Here is a 22500-nt window from a genome sequence, read left to right as displayed (position 1 = left end):
CGCACAATTGGAACAAAAAAATTGAATAAAAATACATTTAAAAAATGTATACAAGTATGTATAAAATGGGCTTATCCAAAATAACTTAAATTCATCCAATAAAAAAAACATTTTAAGCGCTTTTCTACTTTTAACTATATTCCAAGAATGTATTTATAATTTCAGCTAATGTAAAAATAAGGGTTTTACTTACAGAAATCAACTTTTATGTATAATGTGTATATAGCAACATGATAGTATTAACAATAACTTCTAGTTACTATATTTTAGAAATATACAACCTGTTATCTCTTCTATCATAAATTGGGATCATCTCTATTGCCTTTCAGCCAATGTCTGATCTCCTCCCAAAACAAATATACAGTCTCACATTCCATAATTAAGTGATGCACATCTTCCATAGCATTACAAATATAATAATTGTCAACCATATTACATTTTTGTTTAAAAAATCACTAGTAGGGTATATTCCATTAATACATTTAAATTGTATTTATTTAACTTTAAGACAAATTTAATATGTAGTATATGGTGTCCTTATTTCTACTTTTGTAGCCTTTTTTTTTTAAATATAACATATTGTCTATGAAGTAGACATAACAGTTTTGCAGCATTCTCCCAGTCTTTAAGATGTATTATAAAAGTACTAAACACGACGGTAGCCGGGAAGTGCAAAACAACATCAAATTTCATGAAACAAATTACAATTACAGAAGTCACGAAACGGTTAACAATCTCAGAAAACACACACCAATAAATCACAATTTCAGTAAACAAATTACCAAAATACGAAACACTTCACAATTTTAGAAAACACAAAAAAACGTAACGGTTTCAAAACAGGAAATGCAATATTCTAAAATTACAGCTTGACAGCTCGTTCAGCCAATCATGCTGAGTCTTTATCCTCATTCGGGCTCTGTGGACATGATTGGCTGACTTAACTGTCAATCAATTATTTGGGGATATTCCCTTTCCGGTTAATGAAATTGTAAATTGTTACGGCTTTTGTTTTTGTGTTTTCTGAGATTGTGAAGTCTTTTGTTTTTGTGTTTTTTCTAATTGTAATTAGTTTCATAAAATTTTGAAATGTTTTGCACTCCCAAATATAAATAATCAGTTGCTGGTTGTACTCTATGGTTGATATTTGTATGAATTCGCTTGGTAAATATAGCTTTTACTGTGAAGTTATGTTTGCACAGGAAGTCGCTCTTTAAACCGTCTCGGCTTCCGGTGTGGGCATGTTTCGTTACCGATCGGCAATGAAAGGAAAAACGGACTGTTAAGATGATGTTTTCGGGACAGCTAAGGACTATACACCTTGTGGATTGATTCATTCCATGTTAAAAAAGGTGTCCCAACACAAAGCAATGTGACTTAGCTGTCAATCAATTATTTGGGGATATTCCCTTTCCGGTTTCTGAAATTGTAAATTGTTACGGCTTTTGTTTTTGTGTTTTCTGAGATTGTGAAGTCTTTTGTTTTTGTGTTTTTTTCTAATTGTAATTAGTTTCATAAAATGTTGAAATGTTTTGCACTCCCAAATATAAATAATCCGTTGCTGGTTGTATTCCATTGTTGATATTGGTATGAATTCACTTGGTAAATATAGCTTTTACTGTGAAGTTCTGCTTGCACAGGAAGTCGCTCTTTTCCGGTGTGGGCATGTGTCTTTATCGTACCGAACGGCAATAAAATGAAAAACTGATTGTTAAGATGATGTTTTCGGGACAACTCAGGACTATACACCTTGTGGATGAATTATTATATGTTGAAATGTGTCCCAACACAAAGCAAATATAAATAATCAGTTGCTGGTTGTTGGTATTGATTCGCTTGGTAAATACAGCTTTTACTGTGAAGTTCTGTTTGCACAGGAAGTCGCTCTTTTAAACCACCTCGGCTTCCGGTGTGGGCATGTGTCTTTATCAAATCAAATCAAATCAACTTTACTTTATCGTACCGAACGACAATAAAATGAAAAACTGATTGTTAAGATGATGTTTTCGGGACAACTCAGGACTATACACCTTGTGGATGAATTTATTCTATGTTGCAATGTGTCCCAACACAACGCAAAGGTAAATAATCAGTTGCTGGTTGTATTCTTATGTTGATCCATCCATCCATTTCTACCGCTTGTCCCTTTCGGGGTCGCGGGGGGGAAGGCGGAGTACTCCCTGGACAAGTCATCGCAGATAGACAGACAACATTCACACTCATTGTTGATATTGGTATGGATTCGCTTGGTAAATACAGCTTTTACTGTAAAGTTCTATTTGCACAGGAAGTCGCTCTTTAAACCACCTCGGCTTCCGGTGTGGGCATGTTTCGCTATCGTACCGAACGGCAATAAAACGAAAAACGGCTTGTTAAGATGTTTTCAGGACAACTAAGGGCTATACACCTTGTAGATGAATTGATTATATGTTAAAAGGTGTCCCAACACAAAGCAAATGTAAATAGTCAGTTGCTGGTCGCCTTTTATGGTTAATATTGGTTTGAATTCGCTTGGTAAATATAGCTTTTACTGTGAAGTTCTATTTGTACAGGAAGTCGCTCTTTAAACCGTCTCAGCTTCCGGTGTGGGCGTGTTTCCGTCCTCGTACGGATCGGCAATCATTTTGATCAGGCTGACGATGACATCTTCATGTTGATTTGATCAATAATTTTGACCTTTTTTTTTACGTTCAAGTTGGAGCCAAAAAAATCAAAATCAGGAGGGAAAAAAAGACAAGGATGTGGGGAAAGCACTTCCTGGTCGCGCCTCCATGATGACGTCAGCGGCTGCGTGAATCATCCTTCATTTCTCCAGGGGGGGTCAGGATGCTGACAGCGGACGTCAGCGCCGCCAACGAGACCCCCGTGTGACCCCCCGGGCCCGGTTACTAGCTGCCACCATGGAGGACACCCTGCGGAGGCTCCACAAAGACGCAGCCGGACACAAGCACAAAAACCTCCGCGACGCCTGCTTGTTAGCTTGCGGTGAGTCGAACCGGACCAGACCGAACCGACGCCCCCCTTCGGTGTGCGTTTGTGCGAGTCGGTGTGAGAGCGCTGGCTGGTGGTCTTCCACCTGCTGCGCTTCAGGAAGGTCCCGGTGGGCGTGGTTCTCTTTATTAATATTGTGTCAATATCGTAGGTATACTTTCATAGATGACGTAATTGTTCATTCTTTGACTAACAGCCTTGTTTGCTTTCTCCTCCATATGGCACTCTTTACTGATCGCATGCTAGCAAACAAAACAGCGTTCAGCTCATTTGTCACTCGTGACAACGATGTCGTTTTTATTTCAACCGGATCTCTTGTTAACAACAATATATCAAAGACAAAAACACATCATATTCATTAAATATATCCTGGACGAAACCCAAATTATACAATAATATATCCAAGACAAAACACATAATATTTATAATTATATCCAGCACAAAACACATAATATTAATTATTATATACAGAGAAAAAAACACATCCATCCATTCATCCATACATTTTTCTACCGCTTATACCTTTCGGGTACGCGGCGGGTGCTGGAGCCCATCTCAGCTGCATCCTGGCAGTAGACAGGGTACAGACAAAACACATAATATTTATAATTATGTACAGAAAAAACACATAATATTCATAATTATATCCAGGGAAAAACACATAATATTCAGAATTGTATACAGAGAAAAAAAACACATAATATTTATAATTATATCCAGGACAAAAGACATAATATTCATTATTATATCCAAGACAAAACACATATTATTCATAATTATATACAGAGAAAATAACACATAATATTCATAATTATATCCAGGACAAAACCCATATTATTCACAATTGTATATAGAGAAAGAAACACATAATATTCATAATTATATTCAGGACAAAACACATAATATTTTAAAATTATATCAAACACTAAACACATAATATTCATAATTATATACAGAGAAAATAACATATAATATTCATAATTATATTCAGAAAAAAGAACACATAATATTCATAATTATATCCAGGACAAAATACATATTATTCATAATTATATACAGAGAAAAGAACACATAATATTCATAATTATATCCAGGACAAAACACATATTATTCATAATTGTATACAGAGAAAGAAACACATAATATTCATAATTATATCCAGGACAAAACACATTTTAAAATTATATCAAGGACTAAACACATAATATTCATAATTATATACAGAGAAAAGAACACATAATATTCATAATTATATTCAGAAAAAAGAACACATAATATTCATAATTATATCCAGAACAAAACACATAATATTCATTGTTATATCCAGGACAAAACACATATTATTCATAATTATATCCAGGACAAAACACATATTATTCATAATTATATACAGCGAAAGAAACACATAATATTCAGAATTATATCCAGGACAAAACACATATTATTCATTATTATATCCAGGACAAAACACATATTATTCAGAATTATATACAGAGAAAGAAACACATAATATTCATAATTATATCAAGGACTAAACACATAATATTCATAATTATATACAGAGAAAAGAACACATAATATTCAGAATTATATTCAGAAAAAAGAACACATATTATTCATAATTATATACAGAGAAAGAAACACATAATATTCATAATTATATCCAGGACAAAACACATAATATTCATTGTTATATCCAGGACAAAACACATATTATTCATAATTATATCCAGGACAAAACACATATTATTCATAATTATATACAGCGAAAGAAACACATAACATTCAGAATTATATCCAGGACAAAACACATATTATTCATTATTATATCCAGGACAAAACACATATTATTCAGAATTATATACAGAGACAGAAACACATAATATTCATAATTATATCAAGGACTAAACACATAATATTCATAATTATATACAGAGAAAAGAACACATAATATTCAGAATTATATTCAGAAAAAAGAACACATATTATTCATAATTATATACAGAGAAAGAAACACATAATATTCAGAATTATATCCAGGACAAAACACAAATTATTCATAATTATATCCAAGACAAAACACATAATATTCATAATTATATACAGAGAAAAGACACATAATAATTATAATTATATAAAGGACAAAACCCATAATATTTACAATTATATCCAGGACAAAACACATACCGGTAATATTCATATTTATATTCAGAGAAAGAAACACAAAATATTTATAATTATATCCAGGACAAAATACATACTATTCATTATTATATCCAGGACAAAACACATACTATTCACAATTATATACAGAAAAAAACACATAATATTTGTAATTATATACAGAGAAAGAAACACATAATATTCATAATTATATCCAGGACAAAACACATAGTATTCATAATTATATCCAAGACAAAACACATAGTATTCATAATTATATCCAAGACAAAACACATAATATTCACAGTTATATCCAAGACAAAACACATAATATTCATAATTATATCCAAGACAAAACACATAATATTCATAATTATATCCAGGACAAAACACATAATATACAAGAATAAATCAAAGACAAAAGCACAAATTGAGTTTTTTAGGAGATCATGAAGATAACTAAAGCATCCATGACAAGGGTGTCCAAACCTTTTCAACTGAGGGCCACACACTAAAAAAAAAAAGGAAACATGCGGGGGCCATTTTTATATTTTTCATTTAAATATATATATATATATATATATATATATATATATATATATATATATATATATATATATATATATACCGTAAATAAATGTATTTATTTTATTTTTTTAACCTTTGGGGCTCCCCTCTTCTCAGTCATAAAAATATAAAAACTAGATCATATATTATTATTTTGTCAATCAATGCTTGAATCTCTTGATACATTTTGGGTGTGTCAATATAAAGTTTTATTATTATATTTTCTCATGTCCTATGCCCTTTTTGTCTAAGCTGCCCCCCTGCGTATAAACCTACAAATCATGGATTTTAATACGTGCCGCCATCTTGCCAGTATGCTAATAGATTCCCAGTTGGTTTTACGCTATCTTTTTAGCCACAATGTTGAGCTTGGAGGAACACGAATGACATCATTGGTTTTGATTTGTTCCAGAAACACTCAAGTCCCAGAATGCATCAGCCAAGATGTCGCCAGCTGACCTGCGGTAAGAAGAATATTCCACCGTGACATGTGTGTTGTAACCGGAGTATTCTAACGTCAATAATGAATGAGGATGATTGACAGTGTGATATGATGTCGTCAGAATGTATTATGGGATGGACGTGGTGTTGTTTGTGTTTTGTCAACAGGGGGCGCTGCCTGTTGCCCCTTCAGATGGCGCTGGAGTCCAAAAACGTCAAACTGGGACAGACGGCGCTGAGCGGCATGCAAGTACGTAACCTCCAACCAAGCCCCGCCCCCTTTGCTCCTATTGGACAGCCAAAATGTGTGTGCCAGTGTATTCAGATTTGTGTGGAGCAGGGCCCTGATTGGCTGTCTTCACAGTTTGCGATACAGACACACAAATTAATGCACAGACACATTAATCAGATTACAGACACACACATTGATACAGACACACAAATTAATAATTAGATTTGTGAATCAGATTACAGACGCACACATTGCAATGCAGACACACAAATTAATACATGAACACGTGAATCAGATTACAGACACACAGATTGAGATGCAGACACTCAAATTAATACACTGACACATGCATCAGATTACAGACGCACACATTGCGATACAGACTGACAAATCAATACACAGACTCGGGAATCAGATGACAGACGCATACATTGCGATACAGATACACAAATTAATACACGGACACGTGAATCAGATAACAGATGCACAGGTTGAGATACAGACACACAAATTAATACACGGACACATGAATCAGATTACAGACTCACAAATTAATACATGAACACCCGAATCAGATTACAGACTCACAGATTGAGATGCAGACACACAAATTAATACACAGGCACGTGAATCAGACTACAGACGCACACATTGCGATACAGACACACAAATTAAAACACAACCCTGTGAATCAGTTTACAGATGCACAGTTTGAGATGCAGACACGCGAATTAATACACAGGCACGTGAATCAGATTACAGACGCACACATTGCGATACAGACACACAAATTAATACACAGGCACGTGAATCAGATTACAGACGCACAGATTGAGATACAGACACAAAAATTAATACACAGACACGTAAATCAGATTACAGACGCATAGGTTGAGATACAGACCCCCAAATTAATACAAGGACACGTGAATCAGATTACAGACGCACAGGTTGAGATACAGACCCCCAAATTAATACAAGGACACGTGAATCAGATTACAGACGCACAGGTTGAGATACAGACACACAAATTAATACACGGACACATGAATCAGATTACAGGCGCACAAATTAATACACGGACACGTGAATCAGATTACAGACGCACAAATTATTACATGAACACGTGAATCGGATTACAGATGCACAGATTGAGATGCAGACACACAAATTAATACACGGACACGTGAATCAGATTACAGACGCACAGGTTGAGATACAGACACACAAATCAATACACGGACACGTGAATCAGATTACAGACGAACACATTGCAATACAGACACACAAATTAATACACAGACACATTAATCAGATTACAGACGCACACATTGAGATACAGACTGACAAATTAATCCACGGACTCGTGAATCAGATTACAGACGTACACATTGCGATACAGACACACAAATTAATACACAGACACGTGGAACAGATTACAGATGCACACATTGCGATACAAACACACAAGTTAATACACAGGCACGTGAATCAGATTACAGATGCAAACATTCTGTACAGACACACAAATTAATACACGGACTCGTGAATCAGATTACAGATGCACAGTTTGAGATGCAGACACACAAATTAATACACAGACACGTGAATCAGATTACAGACGCACAGATTGAAATACAGACACACAAATTAATACACAGACACGTAAAGCAGATTACAGACACACAGGTTGAGATGCAGACACACAAATGAATAGACAAACACGTGTATCAGATTACAGACGCACACATTGAGATACAGACACATCAATTAATACACAGACACATAAATCAGATTACAGACACACACATTGAAATACACGTTTGCAAATAGTTTTGCTACAATTACACTTCCATATCCGTGTTTCCATCAGAAGCTCCTGTGCGAGGACCACTTCGTGGGCGGGGTCAGCGAGGAGGCGGAGCCAGAGGAGAAGCAGCTTCTCAGTCAGATGCTGGAGGCGGTCAGAGTGACGCCCTTTCTGCACGAGGACCTGCAGGTGGAGGTGATGAAGGTAAGAAGCTTCCGGATGTTCGGGAAGGGCCACGTTGACGCAGCGTCCTCCACCTTGTGTTGCTGTTGCGCTCGCAGGTCCTCCTGTGCGTCACATATTCGCCAAACTTTGACATCAGCGGAGACTCCATCCTACGCATCGCACATGTAATTATCCGTCTTTGATTGTTTTATGATGCTAACACGTTAGCTGCTGCCGCTCTTAGCATGGAGTCTGATCGCCATAGCAACCACCATAGAGAGGCTGTGGTTGTGTTGTGCGTGCGTGCAGGTGTGCATGGAAACCTACACCAGCAGCTGCCACCAGCGGAGCATCAACACGGCAGTGCGAGCCACGCTCAGTCAGATTTTGGGAGACTTGACCCTGCAGCTGCGGCACAGACAGGAGGTCACGTGATCACCGACACTCGCTGCGATGAGTTCAGGGGGGCTGGGAGATGTCACGTTTAAACGTACGGCGCGTGACACCATGTTGTGCTGGTCCTCCGCAGGAAGCAGACGGAGAGGAGCCGGCGACCCTCCCGCTGCAGAGAAAAGGTAAAGACGCACACCCGCCCCCCAAACGTGGCGTCCTGCACACTTTCATTATGACTCAGAACAACAACGCCTTGCTTTTTGTGTGCAGACGTGTCGCCCACCAGCCAGGCGCTGTGCGAAGATGTCGTCATGGTCCTGACACTTTTCTGTGACAAGCTGGAGTCGGTGGACGCGTAAGTGAAGAGCTGCTCTCTTCCTGTTTCCTAGCATGTACTTGTCATGTGACATGTTAGTTCATATCAGCTGATGATGATGTCACCACGTTCTTCCTGTTTCCTAGCATGTACGTGTCATGTGACACGTTAGTTCCTATCAGCTGATGATGATGTCATTGCTCTCTTCCTGTTTCCTAGCATGTACGTGTCATGTGACACGTTAGTTCCTATCAGCTGATGATGATGTCATTGCTCTCTTCCTGTTTCCTAGCATGTACGTGTCATGTGACACGTTAGTTCCTATCAGCTGATGATGATGTCATTGCTCTCTTCCTGTTTCCTAGCATGTACATGTCACATACTTGCCAACCTTCCCGAATTTTCCGGGAGACTCCCGAAATTCAGCGCCTCTCCCGAAAACCTCCCGGGACAAATATTCTCCCGAAAATCTCCCGATTTTCAGCCAGAGCTGGAGGCCACGCCCCCTCCAGCTCCATGCGGACCTGAGTGAGGACAGCCTTTTTTCACGACGGGAGGGTGACAAGAACTAAATCATCCAGACTAGAGATAAATTGTATTATTATGTTTATCTTACCTAAAAATAAATATATTTATTAATTAAAAATTTAAAAAAAATAAAATGCATTTTTACTATATTTGCTAAAAACATCAAAATTAATTGTATTTTTATTTTGTATTTTTTCTGACTCCTTATTACATCCAGCCATAGAATTATACATTAAAATAAACGTGTTTGAAATAATTAATTTTAAATTATCATAATAATTCATTTAAAATGACCATATTTAATTATTAAAATAATAGCTTGTTTATCAACAACTTTAGCATTTTATTCATTACATTTTGAAGCTCTCAGAAGCCAAATTATGTTATATTCCTTAATATTTATTTATGCAAGTTTGAAGTATCAATTATCCAAACACAGTTTTGTTTGCATATTTTCAGGATGTATATATATACAGTATGTATATGTGTATATATATATATGTATATATATATATATATATATATATATATATATATATATATATATATATATATATATATATATATATATATGTATGAAATACTTGACTTGGTGAATTCTAGCTGTCAATATAGTCCTCCCCTCTTAACCACGCCCCCAACCACGCTCCGCCCACCCCCAACCACGCCCCCCACCCCCACCTCCCGAAATCGGAGGTCTCAAGGTTGGCAAGTATGACATGTCATGTGACACGTTAGTTCCTATCAGCTGATGATGATGTCACCGCTTTCTTCCTGTTTCGTAGCATGTACATGTCATGTGACATGTTAGTTCCTATCAGCTGATGATGATGTCATTGCTCTCTTCCTGTTTCCTCGCATGTACATGTCATGTGACACGTTAGTTCACGTTAGTCAGCTGGTGATGATGTCATTGCTCTCTTCCTCCTCCAGCAGCAACCAGATGCTGCAGCTGCTCTACCTGGAGTGCATATTGTCCATGCTCAGCAGCTGCCCCCCCACAATGCACCTGTCCAGAGGCTTCACTGACCTCGTATGGTATGACCGCCGAGACCTTCCTCTGATTGACATGAAGCAGCTGTTATTACCACATTATACAATACATGTACATTACACTTTATACAATACATGTACATTACACTTTACACATTACGCTTGATACAATGCATGTACATTACACTTTATACATTACACTTGATACATGTACATTACACTTTATACAATACATGTACATTAAACCTTATACATTGCGCTTGATACAATACATGTACATTACACTTTATACATTACACTTTATACAATACATGTATATCACACTTTATGCATTAAACTTTGTACAATACATGTACATTACACTTTATACATTACACATTATACAATACATGTACATTACACTTTATACAATACATGTACATTACACTTGATACATTACACTTTATACAATACATGTACGTTACACTTTATATTATACACTTGATACATTACACTCGATACAATACATGTACATTACACTTTATAATTACACTTTATAAATTACACTTGATACATTACACTTTATACAATACATGTACATCACACTTTATACATTACACATTATACAATACATGTACATTACACTTTATACAATACATGTACATCACACTTTATACATTACATTTCATACAATACATGTACATTAAACTTGATACATTACACTTGATACAATACATGTACATTACACTCTATACATTACACTTTATATATTACACTTGATACATTACACTTTATACAATACATGTACATTACACTCTATAATTACACTTTATACATTACACTTGATGCATTACACTTGATACAATACATGTACATTACATTATGTACAATAAAAATACATTACACTTTATACAATACATATACATTACACTCTATACATTACACTTGATACATTACACTTTATACAATACATGTGCATTAAACCTTATACATTGCGCTTGATACAATACATGTACATTACACTTGATACATTACACTTTATACAATACATGTATATCACACTTTATGCATTAAACTTTGTACAATACATGTACATCACACTTTATACATTACACATTATACAATACATGTACATTACACTTTATACAATACATGTACATTACACTTGATACATTACACTTTATACAATACATGTACATTACACTGTATACGTTACACTTTATATTATACACTTGATACATTACACTCGATACAATACATGTACATTACACTCTATAATTACACTTTATAAATTACACTTGATACATTACACTTCATACAATACATGTACATCACACTTTATACATTACACATCATACAATACATGTACATTACACTTTATACAATACATGTACATCACACTTTATACATTACATTTCATACAATACATGTACATTAAACTTGATGCATTACACTTGATACAATACATGTACATTACACTCTATACATTACACTTTATATATTACACTTGATACTTTACACTTTATACAATACATGTACATTACACTCTATAATTACACTTTATACATTACACTTTATACATTACACTTGATACAATACATGTACATTACATTATATACAATAAAAATACATTACACTTTATACAATACATATACATTACACTCCATACATTACACTTGTAACATTACACTTTATACAATACATGTACATTACACTCTATACATTACACCTGATACAATACATATACATTACACTCTATACAATACAAATACATTACACTTTATACATTACACTATACATTACATTATGCATTTTTATACATTACACTTTATACATTACACTTTCTACATTACACTGTATAGATTACATGTACACTTTATACATTACACTTAATACATTACACATAATAAAATACATGTAAATTACACTTTATATGTTACACTTTATATAATACATGTACACTACACTCTATACATTACATGTACATTAAAATGTATACAATACATATATATTGCACTTTTTACATTACTTATACATTACACTTTATACATTACACTTAATACATTACACATGACACTTTATATATTACACTTTATACAATACATGTACATTACACTGTATACGTTACACTTTATATTATACACTTGATACATTACACTTGATACAATACATGTACATTACACTCTATAATTACACTTTATACATTACACTTGATACATTACACTTTATACAATACATGTAAATCACATTTTATACATTAAACTTTATACAATACATGTACATCACACTTTATACATTACACATCATACAATACATGTACATTACACTTTATACAATACATGTACATCACACTTTATACATTACATTTCATACAATACATGTACATTAAACTTGATGCATTACACTTGATACAATACATGTACATTACACGCTATGCATTACACTTTATATATTACACTTGATACTTTACACTTTATACAATACATGTACATTACACTCTATAATTACACTTTATACATTACACTTGATACAATACATGTACATTACATTATATACAATAAAAATACATTACACTTTATACAATACATATACATTACACTCTATACATTACACTTCATACATTACACTTTATACGATACATGTACATTACACTCTATACATTACACCTGCTACAATACATATACATTACACTCTATACAATACAAATACATTACACTTTATACATTACACTATACATTACATTATACATTTTTATACATTACACTGTATAGATTACATGTACACTTTATACATTACACTTAATACATTACACATAATAAAATACATGTAAATTACACTTTATATGTTATACTTTATATAATACATGTACACTACACTCTATACATTACATGTACATTAAAATGTATACAATACATATATATTGCACTTTTTACATTACTTATACATTACACTTTATACATTACACTTAATACATTACACATGACACTTTATATATTACACTCTATACATTACATTTCATACAGTACATGCACATTACACTCTATACATTACACTTTATACATTGCTTGTTTTACAATACATGTACTCTTATGCACTGATATCCAACGATTAGCTGTTGCTCTCTGTCCCTTTTGCTCGCACTGACAAACTTTTGTCTGTACGATGCATGGATATACAGTACACATTATACATGCCATGCACATTAAACATTATACCTTTTGAGATCCCGTGTTCTGCGGCTGACATGGTCCTCATCATCTTCCCAGGAAGCAGCTGTGTCCGTCGCTGGTGGCCATCATGGGAAACCCTGTCAGCGACAAAACCATCGCCTCCCACCACGGCCACATGGGGGCACCAGAGGCCGAGCGACCCAACTTGGGCAAGTCCACATGCGGAGTTGTTGTGACGGCGTCCTGATGGCGACAACATGCGCATGTCCTGTCCCTCCAGGACCCAGCCAGGACCCGGAGTCCGCTGTCGGAGCGCCGTCAGACCAAGGCAGAGGGTCGGGCTGTTCGTCCAGCGCCCCCGCCAGGATTGCGGCGGTGGTGCGCACCGTGTGCTACGTGGCGGCCGAGCTGGTGCGTCTGGTGAGCTGCGTGGAGTCCATGAAGCCGGTGCTGCAGTCGCTCTACCACAGAATCCTCCTCTACCCGCCCCCTCAGCACCGCACCGAGGCCATCCGCATCATGAAGGAGGTGGGGGGGCGGAGCCTGTAAAGCTCAGCCAATAGGGAAGCTTGTATCACAGTATGTGTTTTGGGTTTCAGATTTTGGGAAGTCCGCAGAGATTGTTCGACCTGGCGGGGCCGTGCGTGGCGGAGCCTGAGAGCAGGAAGCGCTCTTTCTCCAAGAGGAAGTCTCACCTGGACCTGCTGCGACTGTCAGTACCTCCTTGACGTGTCTTTCTTGCTGTCCTGCTTCTGTTGCCATGGCGACACACCCACTCACCTTTTGTTTGTACCTGGACCACGCCCCCTGACTCCAAGGGTGATGGACGGCATGACGGAGGCGTGTGTCAAGGGAGGCATGGAGGCGTGTTTCTGGTCCGTGTCCTGCACCTGTGCTCTGCTCAAAGCCTTGGAGGACCTGTCGCAGGGGCGGGGCCTCACGCCCGAGCAGGTAGGCCACGCCATGTGACCTCACTGCCGCAGTAGAGACGACTGTGGTGGTGTCTTCCCAGGCCTGCCTCGTCCTACGGCGCATGGAGGAGCTGAAAGACGGGACGGAGTCGACGCGGGAGTCCATGGAGGTCAACGAGGCCGACTTCCTGTGGCAGAGACACCTCCTGTCCTCCGAGGGAGCGCCCTGGGACGCCTCCTCCAACGCGGCGCCGGCCGTCGAGCGCAGTCCCGACATTAGCATTAGCATCACCACGGACACGGGCCACACCACTTTGGACCTGGAGCCGGGACTGCCGTCGCCCTCCGCTGGCGATCTGGAGTATGACGGGCCGGACTCCGAGAAGGCCGTTCAGCGGGAAGGGGGAGGAGACGGGAAGGACTCGGACGCCAGGGGCGGGGCCCAAAGAGGAGGGGCGGTTCCTCCTGATGTCGTGCAGCGAAGCCACGCCCTCGTCTACCCCGACATCACCAACTTCCTGTCTGTGGAGTCCAGGACCAGGTGGCACCATGGAGGAGACTCACGATACAGTGAGAGCAACTTCAGGTGTGTGTGTGTGGGTGTGTGTGTGTGTGTGTGTGTGTGTGTGTGTGTGTGTGTGTGTGTGTGTGTGTGTGTGTGTGTGTGTGTGTGTGTGTGTGTGTTTGTGTTCTTGTATTTCTACCCTTCTTGAGACATCAACAAGGAAAAGTGAACAAATTAGGACCAAAATCATGATCGCGATACGGAAAACCATTGCATATAATAGAGAGCCAAATATTAGAATCCGTGAACATTGTTCCAAAGTCAGGATTTTTTTTGTTGATTTAATGTGCATACAAAAGTAAACATTGACAGGGGCAAAGGCAGCAATATATCATAAAACAAGACGGCAGCTAAAGAAGGACTTCCCTATTCATCCCCCAAAAAACCCGCCAGGTGAACAGCTGATTTTACGACTTTTGGTGCTGACCCAAAAACACTACGGTACTAAGACTAAAGTGGCCATTAACAGTTAGCTTCTACAGCTGGGTTGCCCAAAGTGCGGCACAGGGGCCATCTGTGGTCCGTGACTCCTTTGTCATCGGCCTTAAGCACGTTACAAAAATCAAAAAATAGAGATCTCATTTGCACCCCTAGTGGTGAAATCTATCAAAATTAGGGTGGTCCCAAAAAGGAGGGATTCTTCAAATGGACTGTGTGTCGGTTTTAAAAGTGCTCCCCCTCTGGTCAACATATGAAATAACAAGTGTGTGTGTGTAAGAAATTGAAATGTGTCCCCTTTGGCCAAAATTTAAAAAAAAAAAAAAATGTATATAAAGACATACTGTAATAACTTGAAGTAAATAATGACGATTAAAAACCAATTACAAACAAAGAATTAATTAACTAAAGTGTACCTTTTTTATGATGTCAGGTTCAAACACTGATGACATCTATTAAACAAGACAAGAAGCAAGGAATTAAACAGACAGAATTAAATTTAGCTCAATGAGGAGAAACGCGTAGACACTGTACCCTTGCACAGTGTCTCAACACGCTCTGGCGAAAGATTGTACGCATCCTCTTTTATTTGGACTTTCCCTGATTACACGGCAACAGCTGTTTTGAAGGGACGCGGGGGTCGTAAACAGCTATCGCCTTTGATTAAAACAGTTCAAAGAAGCAGTGTCTGGAGGGGAGTCTGGTCCTGCTTCCTCTTCGCTTTGTAGTTCTCGGGTCAAGACGATATCTTTCTGTGGATTACAACGCATCAAAGAAACAGAACACCTTCATGTTGCTTCCCATCCTACACAGTGGAGTTTTACAAGCCTTCTTCTCGGTAGGTTCAAAGACAGCTTTTGTCTTCTCGCCGGGAACTCAAAGTTGTGTGATAACTTAGATACAATTATCCTGACAGTATGTATTATTAATGTTGTAAATTCTAATCTTTATATATCTAGAAAGGGTGTGTCCTAAAGAGGTAGGCATTTTTCTCAGGTCTCAAGAACGTACCAAATACAAACCCTGTTTCCATATGAGTTGGGAAATTGTGTTAGATGTAAATATAAACGGAATAAAATGATTTGCAAATCATTTTCAACCCATATTCAGTTGAATATGCTACAAAGACAACATATTTGATGTTCAAACTGATAAACATTTTTTTATTTGCAAATAATCATTAACTTTAGAATTTGATGCCAGCAACACGTGACAACGAAGTTGGGAAAGGTGGCAATAAATACTGATAAAGTTGAGGAATGCTCATCAAACACTTATTTGGAACATACCACAGGTGTGCAGGCAAATTGGGAACAGGTGGGTGCCATGATTGGGTATAAAAGTAGATTCCATGAAATGCTCAGTCATTCAAAAACAAGGATGGGGCGAGGGTCACCACTTTGTCAACAAATGCGTGAGCAAATTGTTGAACAGATTAAGAAAAACCTTTCTCAACCAGCTATTGCAAGGAATTTAGGGATTTCACCATCTACGGTCCGTAATATCATCAAAGGGTTCAGAGAATCTGGAGAAATCACTGCACGTAAGCAGCTAAGCCTGTGACCTTCGATTCCTCAGGCTATACTGCATCAACGAGCGACATCAGTGTGTAAAGGATATCACCACATGGGCTCAGGAACACTTCAGAAACCTACTGTCAGTAACTACAGTTGGTCGCTACATCTGTAAGTGCAAGTTAAAACTCTCCTATGCAAGGCGAAAACCGTTTATCAACAACACCCAGAAACGCCGTCGGCTTCGCTGGGCCTGAGCTCATCTCAGATGGATTGATACAAAGTGGAAAAGTGTTCTGTGGTCTGGTGAGTGCACATTTCAAGTTGTTTTTGGAAACTGTGGACGTCGTGTCCTCCGGACCAAAGAGGAAAAGAACCATCCGGATTGTTATAGGCGCAAAGTTGAAAAGCCAGCATCTGTGATGGTATGGGGGTGTATTAGTGCCCAAGACATGGGTAACTTACACATCTGTGAAGGCACCATTAATGCTGAAAGGTACATACAGGTTTTGGAGCAACATATGTTGCCATTCAAGCAACTTTACCATGGACGCCCCTGCTTATTTCGCATTATGAAGCCTAAAATACCACAACGGAGACCCCCGGACTGTTGAACAACTTAAGCTGTACATCAAGCAAGAATGGGAAATAATTCCACCTGAGAAGCTTGAAAAATGTGTCTCCTCAGTTCCCAAACGTTTACTGAGTGTTGTTAAAAGGAAAGGCCATGTAACACAGTGGTGACATGCCCTTTCCCAACTACTTTAGCACATGTTGCAGCCAAGTTACTTATTATTTGCAAAAAAATAATAAAGTTTAGGAGTTTGAACATCAAATATGTTGTCTTTGTAGTGCATTCAATTGAATATGGGTTGAAAAGGATTTGCAAATCATTGTATTCCGTTTATATTTACATCTAACACAATTTCCCAACTCATATGGAAACGGGGTTTGTTCAAGAATGTGTGTGTGTGTTTGTGTGTGTGTGTGTGTGTGCGTGTGTGTGTGTGTTTGTGTGTGTGAGGTTTAAATGTTTAAAAGTGTGTGTGGTCAGTGTGGAGGAGCAGGACTTGTCCCGGACCGAGCTGGACTCGTGTGACCAGTACTCCATGGCGGCCGAGAAGGACTCGGGTCGCTCCGACGTGTCGGACATGGGTTCCGACAACGTGTCGCTGGCCGACGAGGACGAGCACACCCCCCGGGAGTTTTTGGGCCAGCGCTCTCTGCGTACCGCCGCGCTCTCGCTCAAGCTGCTGCGCAACCAGGAGGCGGACCAACACAGCGCTGGCCTGTTCGTGCAGTCGCTGGCGGCGCTGCTGCCCCGCCTCCTGGCGCTGAGCACCGGCCCTGCGGTGGACCAGCTGCTCCAGAGCTTCTCGCACACCTTCTGCTCCGGACTCCAAGCCGGTGAGTGTGACTTAGAGCAGTGCTTTGCAAACTAAGGGTGGTGCACCAACGACTCACTTGATGAAAGTACAGTGTTTTATTTCCCTTGTTCAAACACAGTGTTACCGTTCAAGCTGTGTGTAATGTTAGAGTGCCTTGTTTTTAATGATTACTCAGGCCTACTATGCTACTGCATTTTAATGGTGGTGCTTGTTGCAGGTGGCATTCCCTCGCCGGGTGCGGAGGCGGGGCTGACGCTGAGCTGCCAATCGCTGATGAACGCCGACGGCATCTACCTACTGTCCTTCTACGCCCTGCTGCTCAACCTCAAGCTCTGCAACTGCCTCTTCTACCAGCGCAGGACGCTGCCGCCCGCGCTCGGCCTGGTGAGGACGCCACCGTGCGCTGCGAGCGCGGCGGCAGCGCGCTCGCACTGACGGTGTGTCCGTTTCCTGTGCGCTGCAGAAGGAGTTTGTGCGCCTGGTCCAGAGCAGCGGCGTGCTGGTGGTCTTGTCTCAGGCCTGGATCCAGGAGGTCTACCACCTGGTCCTGGGGAGAGACCTGCTGGGCCAAGCGGGCTACTGGGGATCCCAGGAGGAGTGCACGCCGCCTCTCATCGCCATGCTGACTGGTACACACACACACACACACACACACACACTTGTGCACACAACACATGGCTACAACACACACGCGCATACAAAACGCAACACAAACACACACACATGCACACCACATGCACACACGCACATTCACATGTATGCACACAGAAACACACACGCACGAGCGAACACGCACACAGCACACGTACACACACATACCCACACGTACACACACAACACACACATGCTCACAAAAACATGCACGCACAACACAACATACGCACGAGCGAACACACACTCATGCACGCACACAATGCACACACATGCACACACACAACGCACACAACAGACACACACACGCGCATACAACACGCATACACACACGGACACCCACACATGTGCACGAGCGAACACACACACATGCACACGCACGCACGCAAACACACGCACTTACACACAAAACGTATGCACACATGCAAACAACACACGCTTACAAACATGCATACAACACACACACACGGAGGCACACGCACACACACGCACACACAACACGCACATGCACACGCATACAATACGCTTGCGCACACACACACAACAGACGCACACACGCGTATACAACACGCATACACACACACATACACACACGTACACACACAACACACACATGCTCACAGAAACACGCACGCACAACACAACACACGCACGAGCGAACACACACTCATGCACGCACACAATGCACACACATGCACACACACAACAGAAGCACACAGGCGTATACAACACGCATACACACACACACACCTACACACGGACACACACATGCACCAGCGAACACACACACAACCACAAATATGCACGAGCGAACACATGCACACGCACGCACGCAAATGCACGCACTTACACACAACACGCATGCACACATGTACACAACACATGCTTACACACATGCATACAACACACACACACACGCAAACCCACACACAACACACACATGCGCACGCATACAATACGCATGCACACACACACATACACACACACACACAACAGACGCACACACGCGTATACAACACGCATACACACACACACACACATACACACACGGACACACACACGTGCACCAGCGAACACACACACGGGCGCGCACACACACACATATATTCATACGCAAACAACATACACACACACACCCACAAATATGCACGAGCGAACACACACACACATGCACACGCACGCACGCAAACACACACACTTACACACAACATGCATGCACACATGCAAACAACACACGCTTACACACATGCATACAACACAAACACGCAGGCACACGCAAACACAACACACACATGCACACACATACAACCCGCATGCACACACACACACACACACGCTCACAGAAACACACACGCACGCACAACACAACACACGCACGAGCAAACACACACACGCGGTTGCACACACACGCGCTAACACACACACATGAACACCCACACACACATAGACACTAACAATGCACAACCAAACACATGTGCCCACACACACTTGCACACCCATACAACATGCACATACACACACGCACTTGCACACACACACACACAAACTTGCACACACACACACACACACACACACACACACACACACACACACACACACACAGTGGATCTAGAAGTGAATAAAAAGGTGCCCCTCCCCCTCAGACATGGATGGTCTGGGCAGCTGTGTGATTGGTGGTCAGCTGATCAGGACGTCCAGCCAATCATCTCTCACCTGCGACGCAGCAGCGGGCGACGTCGTCGTGACGGGTGGGCGTGGCACTCTGACGTCTGGACAGTACTGATGGTTGCCACAGTAACGCTGTCAAACACACACTTTCCTTCCAGGGGGCGGGGTCTTCTCCCGCTTCATCCTGTGGGGAGTGTGGAAGAACCTGATGGAGGTCTTGTCCACGCCGCTGACGGGCCGCATGGCCGGCAGTTCCAAGGGGCTGGGCTTCGTGCGAGAGCAGAGCCAGAGGGAGCGCGACGCCATTTGTCTCAGTTTGGACGGCCTGCGCAAGGCCGCCGCGCTCAGCTGCGCCCTCGGTAGGTCCCGCCCACACCACATCTACGGCAGGTGTGTCCAGACTAGGGCCCGCGTCAGGAGTTTAAGAAATGGAGTTTGATCATCTGACAATCTGAATGCTGCATATTTGTGAGTCAATCAGCTCAATGTATGGGGCTTAGAAGTGGATGCAGCACAGCGTTTACTTATATGACCCAATATAACAATAATACACCCATTTGAATCCACCGCAATGCATGATGGGAAACATGCAAAACAGGGTTGGAATCAAACTTTCACATACTCCTAATATTTTATATTAATTATTAATTATATATACATTGTGTTGGCCCTGTGATGGGGTGGCGACTTGTCCAGGGTGTACCCAGCCTTCCGCCCGAATGCAGCTGAGATAGGCTCCAGCACCCCCCGCGACCCCAAAAGGGACAAGCGGTAGAAAATGGATGGATGGATATCCATTATTGTAATATAATATATATGAACACATATATGTAGCTATATGTATGTGTGTATTTATGTATATATGTATATATATGTATGTATATATGCATGTATATATATATATGTATGTATGTACATATATGTGTGTAAGTAGGTTTACATATATATGTATGTATACATGTATGTATGTACATATGTGTGAATGTATGTATATATGTGTATATCAATATAAATGTGTATATATGTATATATATACATAAATGTGTGTGTATATATATATATGTGTGTATATATGTTTATATATACATACAGGTAAAAGCCAGTAAATTAGAATATTTTGAAAAACTTGATTTATTTCAGTAATTGCATTCAAAAGGTGTAACTTGTACATTATATTTATTCATTGCACACAGACTGATGCATTCAAATGTTTATTTCATTTAATTTTGATGATTTGAAGTGGCAACAAATGAAAATCCAAAATTCCGTGTGTCACAAAATTAGAATATTACTTAAGGCTAATACAAAAAAGGGATTTTTAGAAATGTTGGCCAACTGAAAAGTATGAAAATGAAAAATATGAGCATGTACAATACTCAATACTTGGTTGGAGCTCCTTTTGCCTCAATTACTGCGTTAATGCGGCGTGGCATGGAGTCGATGAGTTTCTGGCACTGCTCAGGTGTTATGAGAGCCCAGGTTGCTCTGATAGTGGCCTTCAACTCTTCTGCGTTTTTGGGTCTGGCATTCTGCATCTTCCTTTTCACAATACCCCACAGATTTTCTATGGGACTAAGGTCAGGGGAGTTGGCGGGCCAATTTAGAACACAAATACCA

At 39.8% G+C, this 22500-nt stretch overlaps 1 protein-coding gene across 1 annotated transcript in view; it reads left to right on the top strand.

Moving 5' to 3' along the window:
- Nucleotides 1-2435: 2435 nt before the first annotated feature.
- Nucleotides 2436-22500, top strand: part of arfgef3 (ARFGEF family member 3) — a 47065-nt gene continuing 27000 nt past the window's right edge. Inside the window, exons 1-19 of the mRNA XM_061967509.2 lie at nucleotides 2436-2985; nucleotides 6134-6185; nucleotides 6331-6412; nucleotides 8268-8408; nucleotides 8486-8554; nucleotides 8679-8795; nucleotides 8899-8944; nucleotides 9033-9117; nucleotides 10540-10644; nucleotides 13845-13957; nucleotides 14029-14276; nucleotides 14348-14460; nucleotides 14567-14699; nucleotides 14761-15245; nucleotides 18231-18583; nucleotides 18782-18948; nucleotides 19028-19193; nucleotides 20859-20963; nucleotides 21042-21242. Coding sequence (XP_061823493.1) covers nucleotides 2901-2985; nucleotides 6134-6185; nucleotides 6331-6412; nucleotides 8268-8408; nucleotides 8486-8554; nucleotides 8679-8795; nucleotides 8899-8944; nucleotides 9033-9117; nucleotides 10540-10644; nucleotides 13845-13957; nucleotides 14029-14276; nucleotides 14348-14460; nucleotides 14567-14699; nucleotides 14761-15245; nucleotides 18231-18583; nucleotides 18782-18948; nucleotides 19028-19193; nucleotides 20859-20963; nucleotides 21042-21242 — 2866 coding nt within the window. The 5' untranslated portion in view covers nucleotides 2436-2900. The remainder of the gene's footprint in view (nucleotides 2986-6133; nucleotides 6186-6330; nucleotides 6413-8267; nucleotides 8409-8485; nucleotides 8555-8678; nucleotides 8796-8898; nucleotides 8945-9032; nucleotides 9118-10539; nucleotides 10645-13844; nucleotides 13958-14028; nucleotides 14277-14347; nucleotides 14461-14566; nucleotides 14700-14760; nucleotides 15246-18230; nucleotides 18584-18781; nucleotides 18949-19027; nucleotides 19194-20858; nucleotides 20964-21041; nucleotides 21243-22500) is intronic.

The sequence above is a fragment of the Nerophis lumbriciformis genome, linkage group LG02 (assembly GCF_033978685.3).
Source record: "Nerophis lumbriciformis linkage group LG02, RoL_Nlum_v2.1, whole genome shotgun sequence".
NCBI classification, from domain to species: Eukaryota; Metazoa; Chordata; class Actinopteri; order Syngnathiformes; family Syngnathidae; genus Nerophis; species Nerophis lumbriciformis.
The sequence above is the reverse complement of the archived record's forward strand: the minus strand, read 5'-3'. Positions and strand labels throughout refer to the sequence as shown.